Source organism: Xenopus laevis, chromosome 3L (assembly GCF_017654675.1).
Source record: "Xenopus laevis strain J_2021 chromosome 3L, Xenopus_laevis_v10.1, whole genome shotgun sequence".
NCBI lineage: Eukaryota > Metazoa > Chordata > Amphibia > Anura > Pipidae > Xenopus > Xenopus laevis.
The window spans coordinates 99760321-99779111 of NC_054375.1; the positions used below are offsets into that span (position 1 = coordinate 99760321).

An 18791-nucleotide genomic window follows, 5' to 3' on the forward strand; every position below is an offset into this window, starting at 1 on the left:
AGTATTAGCATCTGTATACAGACTTCGTCCAGAAAACCAGGTTGATTTTGGTTGATGTGTTTGCCCCCCCCTCCCCATAAATGTTTCTGCATATGTCCATGAGTATTTTTTTTGTTCTACAAACTGGTGCATTTTTTTCCTAAAAGGAGAATGGCTCAGTGAAAATACATAGAGATAAGATTTATTGGGGTGCAGTATTAGCAGCCTCAGTGAATCAGGGTTTCCTTGTCCTTTATATGACAGAAGATACTGTAGCTAAATCTTGTGTAATGACTATAACACACATCCCACTGTTATTATTAATTCATAAGATATAATTGACAGTCACACAATTGCCTGACACAAGCTCATCCAAGCAAGTATATGTAACATCACTATCAAAACTGCACTTGTTTTATCATTACTCTTGTGTTTATTTAGCAAGACACCGATACTTGTTCAGTGCTCTCTGTAGCAGACAAAACAGTAAACATTGGGAGAGAAGTCACTTATAATTCCAGGTTGCTGTGTCCGAATGACAAAATCCTTATGCCCCCTCCCGGAGAACAAAGAGTTAATCCCAGGCCTGCAAGAAGGGGTAGTAGCACTGGCGTGGGTCCTGTGCTTTTAGGTAGTGACAGTTGCCTAGTTTCACAATCACTGCTAGTTAATCATAAAAAGTAGCAGCTCACGCCTTGTTGCTGGCAGTCACCATAGCAGCAGTCACAAGCTTTCTTTTCCTGTGAAACTTAACTGGACTCAGGGGAGGAAACAAAATAATACCTAAAACCAGGTAAGTCATTCTTTTACACTATACTTGATTCTGTTAGTATATTAAATAGAATTGTGCCATAATTCTTATATTACTCCTAGCTCACCCATGACATTAACCTGCTGTCAGTGGTTCTGTGAGCTGTAGTTTAACAAAGGCTGTGGGATGTTACAAGGTCTAAAGTTAGGCGCCCAGGGTTTCATGATCTCTCAGGGTCCCAAAACTTCTCTGTGGCTGTATAGCCTGAGTATATTCACAAATTACTGGAATATTTATGATTAAATAATAGCAAGTGTTGTGTGCGAGATTGGACAGCTATCTTTAGACATTGCCGCAGGCATTTTCAAAGGTATTTCAGGATTGTCATGCCTTCCCAGCCCCCCAATGCAGCTGTCCTGGCCAATGCACATGTGCATTCGAGCAAAAGTTCTTCTTAAGGGGAGATTTAGGTAAAAGTCTAGAAGTTATGGGACCTGTTATCCAAAATGCTCAGGACCTGGGATATTGCATAATTTGGATCCTTATACTTCAGACTACTAAAAAATCATTTAAACATTAAATAAATGCAATAAGCTGGTTTTGCTTCCAATAAGGATTAATGATATCTTATCTTGGCTCGAGTACAAGGTACTATTTTATTATTACAGAGAAAAAGGGAATAATTTTAAAAAATTTGGATTATTTGGATAAAATTCAGTCTATGGAAGATTTCTGAGATTTCTGGATAATGGGTTTACGGATAATGGATCCCATACCTTTACTAGCTTTCCTAACTATTGCACATGAACCCATACTGATACTGTATACAATTACATTTGCCCATTGTCCAGGTTACATTTTCAGTTTATTCACAGGCTTAATTGATATATTTTGATGTATGTTTTTGCATTCTGCCTCCCATATAAATGTGTAAATATATAGGGATGCACCGAATCCACTATTTTGGATTCAGCCGAACCCCAGAATCCTTCAGATTTGGTCGAATATGAACCCTAATTTGCATATGCCAGATGGCACCAAAATCAGCCTGCTGCAATCCGCTGGTTGATTTTAGCCCCTAGCACCAGCGGTATTCTCCTTCTTCATTTCCATTTGGAACCATTGTTGATTTCTGCAAAGAAATATGAAACTTTGCTTTGCCGAAATCCGCAAGTTTGTTTGTGCCAGAGCTGACACAGGGCTTCAGACATGAATGACGATACTGCTCATGCAGCAGGCTGATTTTGGCCCCGTCTGTCCCTAGCCTATAAGGGTGGCTTTATGTTGTTGTTATACTATACATCTCAAATTACTCATCCATATGCTGGGTAATATAGCACACAACAGCAGTTTGTCTTACACCATTGTAACACCATTTGTGTGTTACTTTTGGAAGCCTTCATTGTGATAATCACATGACTAAAGGAACCAAGGAGATATTGGAATGTTTATGTTTCCCCCTAGTTTAATTTATCATTGTATTGACATTGCAGTATGTGGTTTGCTTTCTGACATCTTACAAAACTTTGTTTACCACAGAGCAAAGATTTCTAATCACAAGCTCACAATCACTAAGAACTAGGCAGAACAAAGAGCCGGTATGTTGCACTTTTGTGTCCATTTCACAGGCAAATACAATATTAGCTTGCAATATTAACATCCACTGAAAACACGGGACAGTGTAAATGTCTTACAGAGTGTGTAACGGTTATGTGAGTTTGCCCTCACGGTATGGCACAGGTGGGAGCTCCCAACATCATGTTGACAGTGGCAGGATATCTCCTTGTTGGTCTTACAAAGATCTTGGAAGCAGCAGACATGGTTTGGAGTTATCAAAATCCCCTGTCTTATCTGACCTGGAGAAAAATATTGAGGTTAGTGAGTTTCTGATTATCAAAATTGTAATGCCAAAATATAAATGCTTAAAAGAAAATATTTCAATATGAAGGTTAAAAGCCACCACTGGGTCCTGAAATAAAAGACCAGAAGCAATGTTACGTTACATATGGTAGATTCCTTATTATGAACAGTTGAGAAAACGTTTTTAGCATGCTCTTGATGCATCAAAATATATTCTGCTGCATGGAAGGTGATAGAATGCATCAGGGATTAGGATCCATCCTTATCCTCCTATAGACTGGAATGTACAGTATAACTCAGCAATGTGTATTTATATATGTATTTACATATAAACATTCCAGCAAACCAGTTATTATAATGTGGCCTGGTGAATACAAACCATTTATCAAAAACGCACTGCCATCTTGTGGCCTGCTCCAGAAATGCACTAAGGTGATGCAATCGTATTGTTACACAGTAATATCAACAAATGACTGTATATGTAAAAAAGGATTAGCAGTGTATCATCATACCAGTCTGGATAAATAAAGTCGGTAGTATCTCTCAAGCATTGTGGTAACATTTTAAAAATCTCTTATAAATACGAGTACATAAACTGTGAGAGCGGTTGCAAAAGTGAGCCTACAAATGATACAATAGGCCAGCCAGACAAATTCTCTAAACAATGTACTTTAAGATATAAGGAAAAATCACGTATCCTTGGGTTGTTATTGAAAACCGTAGTAAATTTAGAGATCAATCCAGAGTCAAATTCACCAGGTATCAGTTTATCAGTATACCGTTTGAATTCCTTTGAAGGATCACTATTAACATTAGTGCAATGATACCTGTTGTTCTACTGCCTGTTCTCAGATACAAAGAGCAATTGGTTTAATGTTCCATATTTTATTGTACTTTGTACCTTGCCCAAATTACATTTGCTCTTATACCCCAAATGGAACCCAAAGAATTGCACCTCACTCTGCATGTAGCTCTGCACTTGTGTCTAGTCTTAGGCCCACTATGTTGTTCTAAAGATGCTAAATAAGTTATGGCATTTGTTGTGTTAAAATTTAATTTTCTGGTCTGTTTTCTTTTTTTAAAAGACTGCAGTGAATTTAGAATCTAGTTTTCTATCTGGGCAATGGAAAGATTACAGCAGGAGTTCAGTAAGTCCACGTCACTCAGAAAGAGCAAAGTCTACAAGTCCAATAAGGGGGATCCACTCTTTAGAATATTCCAGGTAATATACAGTCTGCAGGACAATGGTAAACAAATGATATCCAGTTAAACCTGATTTTTTTAACAATATTCTATAGCCATTGACAAGAGCGGCAGCCGCAGAAGTGAGTAAAGTTCAGGGCTGAAACTAGGGGTTGGCAGAAGAGGGTGCAATAATGGGGGGCACGTACCTCTTCTGTCTAAATACCACTAATTCAGCATCCTGGAACTCCTGGATGGTCGTCAACACTCCCCTCCTCCACACTCATCACTCTCTTACATGTGTAGGAAATGGAGGGTGGCTTGCCTTAGGCAAAATAGCTGCTTGGCCCATCACTGGTAAAAGAGATCCATACAGAGATTCATACATGGTCAGATTGCTTGTTTGATTAGGTCACCAAGCAATCAGATCTGGGCAAGATTTGCCACCCACATGCTAAGCCAAATCAGTCCTGGGGCCAATGATCAGATCATCCCATGGAGCCTGCAAAGACACACTGGATGAGAGCACATCAACGTGCGGATGCTCCCCTCGTTCAATGGGATTTTGAAACCCAAGCAACAGATATCTGGCTGATTTATGGCCAGCTATTAAACAGGCAAGCCTGCTGGTAGACCAGTACACAGGCAGATAAGCTAGTGGCTTTGTCTGAAGGGGATGCCATGTATGGGCAAAAAAACTACTACAGACCTAGCTAATACATTTGTTATGCTTTATGGATTACCCTTTCCTCATACCGCCCAACTGTCCCGTTTTTTAGTGGGGCAGTCCCAATTTTGACAACTCAGCCCGTAGTCCTGATTGTTACTGAAATGTCCAGAATTTCTCTTTAATCTCCTGCACTGAACAGCCAGAAAAAGATACAAAGTTTCTAAAACTTAATTAAATTAAATTGAAGAGGATTCTGGCAGAGAGGCCAGAATACTGCACTTAGATACATTTGTAACCATTTAAGAAAAACAAAGATATAATTGTAACTATTTAAGATAAGCAGGTCTCTTGGCAGCTTAAAGGGCAATTCACGTTCATTAGTAAATTAGTGTAATAACACCTAAAACCTGACTGTAAAACCCCCTAGAAATGTGTTCAAACTTTCCATAACCTGCCAAATTTTGTAAAATGGGTGTAGTATTTAGGGGGTGTGGCCTTAAAATAGGTATGGTCAAAAAAATTTCGTGGCAGAACTTTTTTTCCCTCCTTCTATTTTTCAACTGTTTTTCTGCCATGTATGGCCAAAACAACTGCTACAAACCTAACTAATACATTATGATTTACCCTTTCCTCTGTACCCTGATAAAATCCATACATTTAATTAAGAGGCATTTAATTAATTGGCTAGTAGCCAATCTATCAAGGTCCAATGTTTTGTTTTCTTTTGTTTTTATTAAGGGATAACAATAATTACCTCTCAATAAGTAAATATATTGAACATTTGAAATTTAAATTGCTTGTTAATCCAGTGCAGAATAGAATTGTCCAAATTTTTCCTCTTTGCATGCTTCGGGAAGCAAAGATATGGAAGGGTGATATTTCTCAGCAATGACTACTAACACTCCACATGGCTGAATACCGTTCCAGTGCTCAAAGACGTCAAACACATTCTGCCAAATTGACACATCTTTAATTAATGCGTCAATCTGTATGACAGGTAGAAAGGTTTTGATAAATCCTACAACAGATTGAACTATTGGGAATCCTTCCCCAATCATTCATAAATTAACCCCTGAAAGATGAAAATCAAGAATTCATGGCATACTTTTAAGATAGAACATAAACCACATAAGAAATAGCCTAACAAAAGTCATTATTCTACGTCTACATCTGTTTAAGATTTTTTATATAAAGGGAAATGTTTTTCCTGGTTTCTCCTCCAGAATCCAGTCCAGTCCTCCCATTTCAAGGAGAAATTCACTGTCCCGTCTACCTACATCATCTTCTGAGGATTTCAGTCTGGAGCTGCCATTGAGCCGAAGAGGGTGGAGTGGGTCTGAGATGGATCTAAGGGCATCACTGACTGAAAGTGCCCAAAAGCGAGCAGATTTGGTCCAGAGACTGAGAGATACTCAGGTGAAGCTGGAAGGGCAATCAGAGGAGCTGCAGCAGCGAGATAAGGAGCTGGAGTTCAGCAGAGCCAAAATTGAACTACTGGCAGTAAAACAAAAAGTAAGTATACTTGAGGATCAACATGCTTAGACAGTTTTATGTCACTACACCAATCTTTAGCATTCTACATTTGGTAATGCAGGGATTTTATTAAAGTAAAAGCATGAAAATATATTATTCCATATCAGGGTTTAAAGGAGAACTAAACCCTAAAAATGTATATGGCTAAAAATGCCATATTTTATATACTGAACTTATTGTACCAGCCTAAAGTTTCAGCTTCTCAATAGAAACGATGACCCAGGACTTCAAACTTGTCACAGGAGGTCACCATCCTGGAAAGTGTCTGTAACACTCACATGCTCAGTGGGCTCTGAGCAGCTGTTGAGAAGCTAAGCTTAGGGGTCGTCGCAAATTATCAAGCAGAAAATGAGGTTGGCCTGTAATATAAGTTGATGCTACAGGGCTGATTATTAAAGTCTGGTGCTAGTTGCACTGGTTTCTATGCTGCCATGTAGTAATTATCTGTATTAATTACTAATCAGCCTTTTTACTGTGACATTTCAATTCTATGCGTACTGTAGATTTTGAGTTGGTCCCTAAGCTCAGTTATTGACAGCAGCACAGAGGCTCCATAACTCCCAACTGTCCCATTTTTTGCGGGACAGTCACGATTTTGACAGCTCAACCTGCAGTCTTGGATTGTTACTGAAATGTCCCGTCTGTCTCTTTGATCTCCTGCACTGAACAGCCAGAAAAAAATACAAAGGGGCAAATTCACTAAAGCGCGAATCGGGTAACGCTAGCGCAAATTTGCCAGCGTGACGTAATTTCGTTATTTCGCCGATTTACTAACGGGTGCTGGCGTAAATTCGCTAGCGAAGTGGACCTACTCTAGCGCTACTTCGCACCCTTACCCACGCAGAGTTACGCTATGGCGAAGGGATGTAACCACGGTAATTCACTAACTTGCGCATTTTACTGAACGTTACCTGCACCAGACTTTCCTTCGCCACCTCAGACCAGGCGAAGTGCAATAGAGTAAATAGGTGTCTTTTACTTTTTTAAGGGTGATAGGCTGAAAAAGATCGTAAATTTTTTTGGGGTACCCTCCTTCCCCCCTACATTTCCTAACATATGGCACCTAAACTGTACAGTGGTCACATGTGTAGGGCAATATAACAACTCTATTTTATTTTATGAAGCTTTTCCAGGCTTGTGTAGTGTAATGTATTTGCTGCTACATATATGTCCATTGTACTTTAACTTGGTGCCGTATGCAAATTAGGCATCCCTAGTGTAACTGTGCTTTCCTTGACAAATTAACGCTAGCGCAACTTCGTTACCTTTCGTCTCCCTGAGCGCAACTTTGGATTTAAGTTAATTAGCGGCAACCTGGTGAAACTTCGCCTGGAGAAGTGCGTTGCTAGTGTATTTTTGGCGCTTAGAGAATTTGCCCCAAAGTTTCTAAAACTTAATTGGATTTTGGCAGAGAGCCCAGAACACTCATCAGGTGCACTTCGATAAATTTGTAGCAATTTTAGATAAGCAAAGAAGAAATTGTAACAATTTAAGATAAGCAAGGTTCTTGGCGAAACTGTGACATGCAGCTTAAAGGGCAATTCACCTTTATTAGCAAAACTGTAACAACACATAAAAACCACAGAAATGTGTTCAAACTTTCATAACCTGCCAAATTTGTAAAATTAACATGGTAATTAGGTGGTGTGGCCACCTAATTGGCCATGGCTATGGGCATGGTAAAAGAAATTTGCCACGCTACGCTTGGCAGATCTTTTTGTCCCTGTTTCTATTTCCAAAATGTTGGGAGGCATGCAAAGCATGTGCAGTGAATCAGCAGAAAAGAAGATGGGTGCTACTGGGGCATATTTTGGGGCACAGATCTACTCTGCTAAAGGGCTGTGTTTGCCTTGGGCTGGTACAGAAGACAAAATATAATGTACAGCATTTCTTCACTACTTCTTTAGTTAAGCTTTAGTTCTCTTTAACTATAATGCATCTAAACCTCAGACCAAGTATCGTGCCTTTTCTAAACATGTTACTTTACAGAAAGTGAGCAACAATCCCGCACAAATAAGGTGAACACTGTTTCCAATTATTATAATTGTTGATTTATGAGTATAACAAATGCATGTCTCAAAGGGCAATGGCTCAGCTATGTCACTGATGTGGCTGCCCATGCAACCAAAATGACTTATAGCAGAGAATCAATCAATTGCTATAGAGTTAATAAGTAGGTACCATACTATAGGGATAACAAAGTAAAACTGGCAAAATTTGGAAAAGGAATATTGGCCTGGAACCTAATATTTGTGCTTGGATAGAGAACTGGCTGATGGATACAAAGACTGGTGGTAAATGGAACATTTTCTAATTGAACCAGTGTTGTTAGTGGAGTAACGCAGGGGTCTCTCCTTGGTTTTTGCTTTTCACTTGTTCATTTAATACCTGTAGGTGAACATTTTAAGTATTGTATCTATTTTTTTTCTGATGGGACTAATTTGGAGAACTGGGCAGGAAATAAGCTTGATGCTGATAAATACAAGTTTATGCACTATGGTACAATTCACATAAATGCCAGTTATACACTAAATGGCAGTGCATTGTGGGTATCCTTAATTAAGAAGGATTGGATGATAACAAACTGTGTAAAGGTCCCCATAGACGCGACGATTCTTCTTGCCGAACGACCGATTTTAGGGAAGCCCGACCAATCCTTCGAAATTATCGTGCGGTTAGTGGTATTCGAACGATCGTACATCTTACGATTTTTCGGCCGACATCTGTCGGGAAATTGATCGGCCAGGTCAAAAAATCTTTGTCGGTCCCAGTGCAATCTATCTATGTTTGCAGGGCCAAGCAGGCAGCTCCCCTTTGTTTTCCTGGTAAATTGGTCTTTTTAGTTGATGGTAGATTCGTACGATCGTACGATCGTTCTGAGAAGATCGTGGTCTCACGATCAGGATCTGATCTTTTAAAAATCTCAACATCTATGGCCAGCTTAACTCTATGCAGTGTCAGTCAGTGGCTACTAAAGCAAACAAATGATTGCCTTGCAAAAAATAATACATAAACTCTATAGATCTACGGTAAGGCCTCACTTGGAGTATGCAGTGCATACTTGCATTAAAATTGGTAAAAGGAATGGAATAATTAAACTATGAGGAAAAACAAGGTTGGGGCTATTTTTTTCTGGAGAAAAGGCACTTGCAAGGAGATATGATTAATTTTACAAATACATTAGAAGACATTATATAGTGAATAAAGTACCCCCTCTTGTAAAATATAAGGATATTATAAGTTACCGAGGAGTTTCATGACCATATAAAAACACGAGGCCGAAGGCCGAGTGTTTTTATACAGGTCATGGAACTCCGAGGTAACTTATAATATCCTCATATTTTACAACTGGGGGTACTTTATTAATTATAATACACAAGTTTCAGTGAGTCATGTGACAGAAATTACATCACTACTCACCGTTTATAACTGATGACATTACTACTCACCGTTTATAAGGATATAATTTACAAGATATTCACAGCTTTTGTGTATTATATACTGATAACCAATCCAAGTGATGTTGAGATGGCAGACGCCATTAATGCCTTTCTGAGGACTATTTGGACTGGAATTATATCCAGGGCTACTGTAATTTCAAGTTCTACAGCAGTGATCTCTGGGAGGAACATATTGTTCTCAGTGGCCTCAATGCAAGTGTTTGGTTTTCAATTTCAGGCTTGAAGGCAAGTTTTAGTTGCAAAAAAATGAGGTTTATGACCAAACCAAGCCTCCTGTAAGCTGTCAATTTATGGCTACCAGATATCAATCTTATAGAGAGTAAGAGGAGAGCACTCAAAATGCAGAATTAACTGCTTATAATTATTTATTCCAGTCTGTGAGACACAATTTATGGCTACCAGATCTGGAACTTTTTTCATGCTTGTGTTGCTTCCCAACTCTTTTTGCATTTGAATGTAGCTCATGGGTAAAAAAGGTTGAGGACCATTATTCTATAATTAATTTTTTATTTTGATGAGTTATTGCTTTTTTTCAACCCAAATTAGCTATGTAACTTGGGCACTTGAAGGTGAACAGCATCTTGAGGGTGAGGGAGGAGTTTGGGATGTTTTCTTTCCTGCAATCACACTATTCTTGATCTTTTTTTTATATTCTCTCTTAGCAACTGGAAACATCCATATCTCAGCTAGAAAAGGAAAAGGGATGGTTAGAGGTATCTCGCTATGAGGACAAGAGGCAACGTGGTGAACTGCAAGACCGGTGAGCAGAATTCTCAATCTATTTTAGAACAATGTTAGAGTTACTGTAATTCATATATTTTGCTGTTAGAAAGAAATATTGGCTAAAATGTTACTAGTTGTTCTTTTGCAGTGGTCCCTATACTTTGCTTCCATTTTAGGCAAAAATAGGAGTAAAAGCATATAGGGAGTTATGCTATAGGGTTAATGGGAGCACTCCTTTTCCTTTAACATTTATGAACAACCAAACACATTATCCCCTCCTTTTCTGTTTAAAAATCTGAAGCAGCGCACATACACAAAGCCAGGACTCTTGGCCTATCTTTCCTTACACTAATATTTTCTGGTCCTCTAAAAAACATAAAATGGGAGTTCTACTCTATTACACCTAGTTTAAGAGAGAGAGAGATTAAACAAATTTATTTCCTGCTTTAAAAACCCCCTACTGCTAAAACCAAGCAGTTTTATGTTTTCTATTTTACAGTAAATTGCATTTGGAGTAACAAGACCATTAAGTATCTTTGGCATGTGAAAACAAAACTATATTTCTCACTTACTGAATCTTTGTTAGTATGGCAACATGCTTTCAGTATTGCTTTGTTTTGTCTTTGTTTGAAACCTTACCTGTGGCCTATATTATTGCTAGGATTATTAATCTAGAAATGGAAGTAATGAAGACCAAATCTAACCTGGAAAATCTCAACTACACCAACATATTCAAGGACCAGAAGACTCCAATGGTAACTTCACAATGACCTTTGGAAGGAGTTATATATTTCTATTATAATCTATTTTTCTTAACACTGGTGGCACCTTATTTAAAGTCATGTGCTCATTACTTGCCATGGAAATGTTGTGAGATTGCAGCATTTCCTAAATTAACAGTACTTCCCTCCTCAAAAATTATTAACATTTCTAAATTACAAGCAAACTACAGTTATAAAACATATGTAGCAATGAATACAAGCAGCCAAAGGGTACAAGGCATCATTCATATGCAATGGCATTTTATGAGTTCTTTGATTGGTATCCCTAGGATTTGCATGTACTTATAAACAGGTCTGGATTGGGAATCAAAACAGGCCCTGGCATTTCATGTACACCGAGGCCCAAATAGCTTCCCACCAGCCCAATAAATATTGAGTGTCTATGGCAACTTACAGCAGCCCCTCTGGCATTTGCCAGAACCCACAGATTGCCAGTCCATGCCTGTTTTATAAATTCAAATTATTATCAACTCAATGTTACTTTGACTTGTGCAATAACTGTGTCTTTTTTTGTGCAACCGCATCTGTGACTGTAAATGAGCACTATTATGTTCACTGGCTGTAATATAACATTGTAAATGTTACTGATGGCTTAAAGGAAAATGATGAACTAAACCGAGAGCTGAGAACTGTACGTGAGAATCTCCTCTACCTTCGCAATCGAGTCAAAGTCCTGGAGGCAGAAAAGAATCAAGCTGTTGTGGAACTAAAGATTCTGAGAGAGGTGGGTCATTAAATTTAGTTGCATTGAGGGAAAACTTTTTTTTCCCAATTTTGAGGCCATGTTTAACACTTATCTGACATTTTCACCACTTCATTACTGCCTAAAAAGCCATTACATCATTTACAGTGTACAGTTTCTCTGCAGCATTTTGTGAGTTTTCATGAAAGAAAGTCTTTGCCACTTGAATTTGTCCTTTTGACTTCAACATTACAAATTTACATATGGTTTGATGTTAATTTATATTTTATCAATCATTAATGTAGATATTTGGAGGTACAACATAAAATTGAAATACATTTCAATAATAGCCAAACTGTAGGCCATGTCTATAACAGTAGACTAAACCTGACCATTCACATTTTCATCACACATGACAATGCGCATATAAAAGGTATGTTTGGCAGAGTAGTTTTACTGTGTATTCTTGACATTCTTTATGTGTTAAAGTGTTGATTTTTTTTTAGAAATACAACTTGGTCTCTTGTATTATAGGGGATGATTCAATAACAAATCAATATATCAGATTGTGTTTATTTTAAGGGAAGTCAGCAGGCCTTTAGCCAAACCAATGAGGCTAACCAGAGAGTTACAGACACACTCCGAGCTCATCAGGATCTGCAAGAAGAGCTGTCTAATCTTCAGCTGAACTTTAACACTACCAGTCTGGTATGGCTCAAGGGCACAATTTCTCAAAAATTAACTGATTCATCATGTCATCTGCTACGTATGTTATTAAGTTTGGATTTAGCCACTTCACTGTTAGCAAAAGAGATGTTTTCCTCGCTGTCTATGTCTGTTAATTAACAGTAACAATACTGACGGATTTGTTGTTATGCACGATTTCCTCAATAAAAAATATTGAAATAAAAAAAAAAAAATTAACTGATTCAACTGTGCTTAGATCAGAAATGACAATAAGTCAGCCGTAAGATTGCTCTAAGGAAGGAATATGTTTCACTTATATCCTGTATTGTAAATTCTAAATAGCTGGCAGTCTTTGCATAGTAATTATAAGAGTAAGAAGACATTGCTTCAGTGTTATGAGTAGATTGCCAGTGAGATAAACTAGGGCAGAAAAAATAAGCAAACAAAAACTATTTTATTGGCATCATTAACTATGTATTACACCAGGTGCAACTGTTTCAATACGAGGTCTGATATCCACTTTATAAAATATTTTGAGTAAGGTTGGGGAATGGGTGGCAACTGGCTAAATGCATTAAAACGATGACAAGTTTTCAGAAGTAATCGGGTGATCCTGGGATACCATAAAAATCCTACCAGGGGCTGGTCCACAGTCAAATAATAATATCAGCATGTCATGTGTCCAATTATTTTCCTCAATGAGTGATACTTCTGTCCTATTAATCATGTAATTTATAGCCTCATGCCATTGGTCTACTTAGTAAACCAGACAACAGATTTTAACAAGGAAGATAATGGCTTTATAATGTGATTCATATGTTAATGTTGTTAGGAGAAGGAGCTCACGTCCACAAAAATTATGAGACTGGAGGAAAAAGTTAAAGATCTGGATTTAAGACTAAATATTGCACAGTCTGACAGGGAGAGATTTCTGCAGGTAAGATATGTAACTGTATTACTGTATTACTTTGTTTTGCATGCACCAGTGTGTTTTTCAACTAATGTTTTCAGGACATACTAGTATACCTGGTGTTATAATTTATTTAAATGTACATTTAAAAAGGCCAGTTGACTGACAAATTATAGATTTGTAAATCAGTGTTTTGCATGGATTTTCTTACATTAAAATGTCATTGTTTGTTAAACTCAGATCTCTATATCAAAGCTTCTCCTTCTGATATTATTATTATTTGCATTTATAGAACACCAGCATATCCCACAGCACTGTGCAATAAATGGTTTATACTTTAAACATATACATCTACATACAAAAACAAACAGTAACGGACCACAAGGACCTTCAATAATTCCACCTTGAAGGGGCAAAAAGGCTCATTCCACCCATTTTTTGCACACTGCCTTTCTTAAAGTAAACCCATCTAGCTGGCATTTAGTCATCTAATCTGTAAAACTGCCTTGATTATATCTAAGTTATAACCCCTTTCATACAGAGACCAACTTTAAGATAATGCAACTGGTTAGGTCGGAGATTGCGTGCTATATTAATCAATGTTAATAGATTGATCTGAAAAAAGTTCATTTGAAAGAGGCGTAAGCATTTGAGGTTGTGCATCAAGTATGGACAGCCTGAATATGATCTAACAATGTTGCAAAAGAGTGTATGCAAATGCCCTCTTAGGCACCAATAGGATGCACACATTGTTTAGCATTAAAAAAAAAAAACTCTGCATTTACAAACAAAAAAATCTAATTAATACCTATTAACAACTGTCTTTGCAGAATTATGACCATGACCTCTAGGACATCAAAAACCCTGTTTCACTAGTCAACGTTAAAGTTAGGTTTCTAACCCTCAATGTGTGGCTCTAGGGAAATATATATGATCCAGAGCCTTCGAATCCAGTATCCTTTCTCTTATGCACGTTTTTCAGGGAAATGGAAATTACCCAAGATTAAAATATTAACAAGCTGCATGTTGTTTTATCAGTTTTGCAGCAAAAGTTGACTAAATATAGTTGTGTTTTATACCCGAATGCAAGCTTCTTCCCCAGTTCCCTGCTTTTACCAAAATTTACTTTAACTTTTTTTTTCTCTGCAGGATAAGTTAGAGCTGAATAAGCGAAATCAAGAACTGTCTCTAGAACTGGAACGGGCTCAGAGGGGTCGGGAGGGGTTTAATGACCAGGTCAGTGACCTCCACATTGAGTTGGTGGGAGCTAAATCCCAGGCCAACCGTCAGGACCAGGAGAAGGTGCAGATGAAGGAGGAGCTGGTGATGCTGAAACAGGTGTGTAGATGTTAGGTTGCTATGGCAGGGGAAAATCTGACAGATAAATGATTGTACAAGTACCTTTAGACAATTGCTATAGTGGGCAATGGCGGGGATGCAAATTGGGCAATGTGGTGATGTCCCGTGGTTTACTGACAAACACAGATACCAAAGTACTCAGTATCACCATGTTTGCTATTGCCTATTGCAGCCTACCACAGAGTTAACATGACTTCTGCAGAATACTTAATCGTGTAAAAGTGAATGTTACAGCACTATAATCCCTTTGTTAGGTTATATCAATATTTATTTCTTTATAGTACAATAATGATTTTTTCTTACTTTGTGAAAGGCTATGCAGTAAGATTCGGTTATGGCTATCAAGTTTCAATATTATAATGCCTGCACTGTGACCCTCTGGCATAGCCTGGGAGATTCGTTGAAATATACTTTTGTTTGCATTGTGCAACTAGGTATGCAGATCTTTACAAAGTTACAAACTAGAACACAAAGTAAATGCCGTACAGTAGATAAATTACACGGTACATTAGCAAGTGGTAAATATACAGAGAAAGCGTTACCTGTCCGCTAGAGGTCACAATGAAGCAGAATGGAGAAATGTTTCTTTTATCCTTCACAGTGGACCAGCACTCCAGTAAAATTTTAAATCAAACGTGTTTATTTAAACAACACTCTTGTGTCCAACGTTTCGGCCCACATTGGGGCCTTTATCAATGTGGGCCGAAATGTTGGACACGAGAGTGATGTTTTAATAAAGACGTTTGATTTAAAATTTTACTGGAGTGCTGGTCCACTGTGAAGGATACATACTATTATTCACCATTGCACCCACTCCGAACCGTGGAAGGAAGAGTGCAGGTACTTAAAGAACAGACTATATATGTATATATATATTATATATATATATATATATATATATATATATATATATATATATATATATATGGCCTTCTCACTCTTTATTGGATATTTAATTAACATACTGGGTGCACTCCTTATTTACCAGGGGCCTGGGCTCCTTTTTCCTATTGTTACAGTGACAGGACCTGATGATGATATTGGCTATCGATGTTAACTGCTACCCACTGTAAAACTGCTGTACTCTGCCTGTGACATGTATTGCCTGCCTATTCACTTATAACAAAAATGTCTTTAAAAAACCAACAGTAATAATAATTCCCACACAACATTTTCAAGTGATAAAAATATATCAATGGTTTTCCATAAATATGAAAGTAATTTTGCAGCTAAAGGTGTTCAAAAATAACCAGTCCAATTGTGTCTGTAAGTAACCGCTAAAACCTCCATATATCCAGGTGGGCATTTTTTATCATAATTGGAGGGGTGTGGGTTTTTTTAACTTCATAATTATTTTCCATTTCTAACATCTGTTTCAATGCATTCTAGTAATTGTTATAGTAATAATATGTAACAGGAATATACATTAAGATGAAGAACCTGTTCTGAAGTACCAGAGCCCCTTACATACGGGCCTGATGACAGTATCATTACCTGTTTCCAATACTCTTGAACTCTTGTATTCTTCACGGCAAAATTTACATTTTTATTTACATTACTGCTTAGGATTCCAATAACTATCGGTGTCATTTGTAGATAAAAAGGGCTCCCCTGCTTTAGTTGGCTGCTGCTGCTAAATTGTAACAGGCCAAGAAGTGTTTAGGCTTAGACCAAAGCAAACAACAATGTTATAGATTAAAATGGACACTGATATAATAGTTAAAGAGAATTTTAAAAATGCCAAAATTACATGAGACAAAATGACACTACTTATCATATCAGGGTAACTAATCATATACAGCTTATTACATGAAAATGTTGAATCAAATGGGCTCCAATAACTACAACTACCATCTTATATATACTGTCCATGGCATTCCCATTAGGTGAATGAGAAACTGGCAACCGAGCTGGGGCAGACACAGCATAAACTGCAGAGCACCCTTGATGAACTGCATCAGCTCCAGGCAGAACACAAGATTTCTACCAACCTTACAACTGCCCTGGAGGCAGAGCGTGCCCAGCTCTTGGGTGAGAAAGAGCTGCTGATGTCAACTGTGGAGGAACATGGGGAAAGCCAGACCATCCAGGAGCTCAGGTAAAGACACCTGATTCAATCAGGGAATTTGATGGGCTGAATTAACATTCTTATGTTTAATTGTAATTTATTATATATAAGTGTAATTAATATTAATTAAGTGTAATTTATGTACAGGTATGGGACCTATTATCTGGAAACCCATTATCCAGAAAGGAATGATCTTCTCCCATAGACTCTGTTTTATCCAAATAATCCAAATTTTTAAAAATTATTTCCCTTTTCTCTGTTATTATAGTACCTTGTATTTGAGCCAAACTAATATATAATTAATCCTTACTGGAAGCAAAACCAGCCTATTGGGGTTATTTAATGTTTTCATGATTTTCTAGTAGACTTAAGGTATGAAGACCCAAATTATGGCTCTGTCATCTGAAAAATCCCAGGTCCCGAGCATTCTGTATGGCAGGTCCCATACCTTTATACAACATATTAATTTAATTATATTTTTCATGCATGTCCTTCAGATTCAACCTTTCCAAACCATTTGCATGATGATCTAGAAGACAGCTTCCTACCCTTTAACCTAGCAGGGACTCTTACAATTTAACCTTCCGTTGGGAGAATTAATTTCTTTACTGACTGCAAAATATACTGTGTATTAGGTCTCAATTCAAGTCCTGCCAGCTTGTGAAAATTGGCTTAAATACTTGGTTATGTTATTAAATCTAGGGAGTGTTTGCACATCCCTGATTTTATTTAGTAATGTATGTGCATATACAGCACCAATAGTACCATATACTGTAATGATGTTTGTCCAGAAAATAGAATCACTTTAGAACAATTTACTTTGTTTAATTGTTCCTATTGTTCCCAGATCTTCTCAAGCTCAGTTAATTGAAGAGAGGGATAACCTATGCACCCGTGGCCAGAACCTGCAGGTCTCTCTGGAACAAGCGCATGAACAACTAGGTTCCCAGATCCAGGAGCAGCAGCAGCTCACCCTCTATTGGAAGGAGAGATGGCAGCAGACTGCTGTTAATTTAAAAAGCACAGAGGAACAACTGGAACAGGCAAAGGCTCAGTACCAGAGTACAACAAATAAGGTAGAGGACCTTAAATCTAATGTCTTTGCTGTGGTGTTGTGTGGTAAATACAGTATGCATTTGGGAAGTGCTATACCTAGTTATTTATATTGTCTTTTTAATTCTGCATCTTGCCAAAAAAAGTCTTATATAGATGTCCCATATTCCTGCTTTACTGATTTGTAATTTGTAGATTATTCAGTATGTCTTTATCTTAATGTCTCCCTGCAACCCACTGTAAACTGAACATTAATATACCTTTCAACCTTTTGTTATGCAAATCTTTATTCTGCAGAAAAAATTATATATTTAATATTATGCTTTCATTGTTGTAGTGTTTAATAGCAACCCTGCTGTAAAATGATTGTTATTGCTATGCAGCACCCTCTATAGCCCACCAGAGTATCCGAGGCACTATGGCACTATGAGACAGCCATGTGGGAGCAAAGCTTTATATCTTGTAAAATAAACTCTACATCCAAAGCTGTCTGTGTGTGGTGGGTCAATACTTTACATGTGTGTATGGCTCTATAATAATATTTTGTTAACCCCCAAAAATTGGATTTTCCTACTTCACAGCGTGTACATGCTGAAAGAAAGACATGGTAAATGCGTATATATACAGTATATATATATATATTTTTTTTTTTTTTTTTTACAATTTACAAAATTGCCTAGGAGCTTTTGGGGTAAGTCCCGCATCCAAGGAAGCAATACATATTATTATACATAGGAATGCTTAACCTCCCCAAAAAAAGAGACCAACCACCATGTGTATAAGTATATAGTTATAAGCTTTCCCATGAAAAGCCATCTCTTGGTAGCCTCTCATAAATAATACATTTAAAAAAATTATAAACATAAATATCACCCTCCTCCCCTGATAGCAAGACATTTAAAAAAAAACGTGTAGGCATCTTTTATATTGTTATACTTTTAACTCCACCTCCATTCTGTGATCTTCCGTATCTGTCGGACATTAGCACTTTATTTTTAGAGTAACAAAGCCTAAAACTCACACCTTGTAATCACTTTGTGCCCACTTACCCCTAAACTAAAGGTGCTCTTGAAGTGCTCTCTGACCTCATG

The 18791-nt window shown here is 37.5% G+C and overlaps 1 protein-coding gene across 1 annotated transcript in view; it reads left to right on the top strand.

The window, feature by feature from the left end:
* Positions 1-614: 614 nt before the first annotated feature.
* LOC108711324 (putative leucine-rich repeat-containing protein DDB_G0290503) overlaps positions 615-18791 on the top strand; it is a 40973-nt gene continuing 22796 nt past the window's right edge. The window contains exons 1-12 of the mRNA XM_041586697.1: positions 615-772; positions 2270-2604; positions 3676-3812; positions 5666-5954; positions 10099-10196; positions 10821-10914; positions 11540-11665; positions 12206-12331; positions 13143-13247; positions 14370-14558; positions 16466-16677; positions 17495-17723. Of these exons, the coding sequence (XP_041442631.1) occupies positions 2416-2604; positions 3676-3812; positions 5666-5954; positions 10099-10196; positions 10821-10914; positions 11540-11665; positions 12206-12331; positions 13143-13247; positions 14370-14558; positions 16466-16677; positions 17495-17723 (1794 nt within the window). The 5' untranslated portion in view covers positions 615-772; positions 2270-2415. The remainder of the gene's footprint in view (positions 773-2269; positions 2605-3675; positions 3813-5665; positions 5955-10098; positions 10197-10820; positions 10915-11539; positions 11666-12205; positions 12332-13142; positions 13248-14369; positions 14559-16465; positions 16678-17494; positions 17724-18791) is intronic.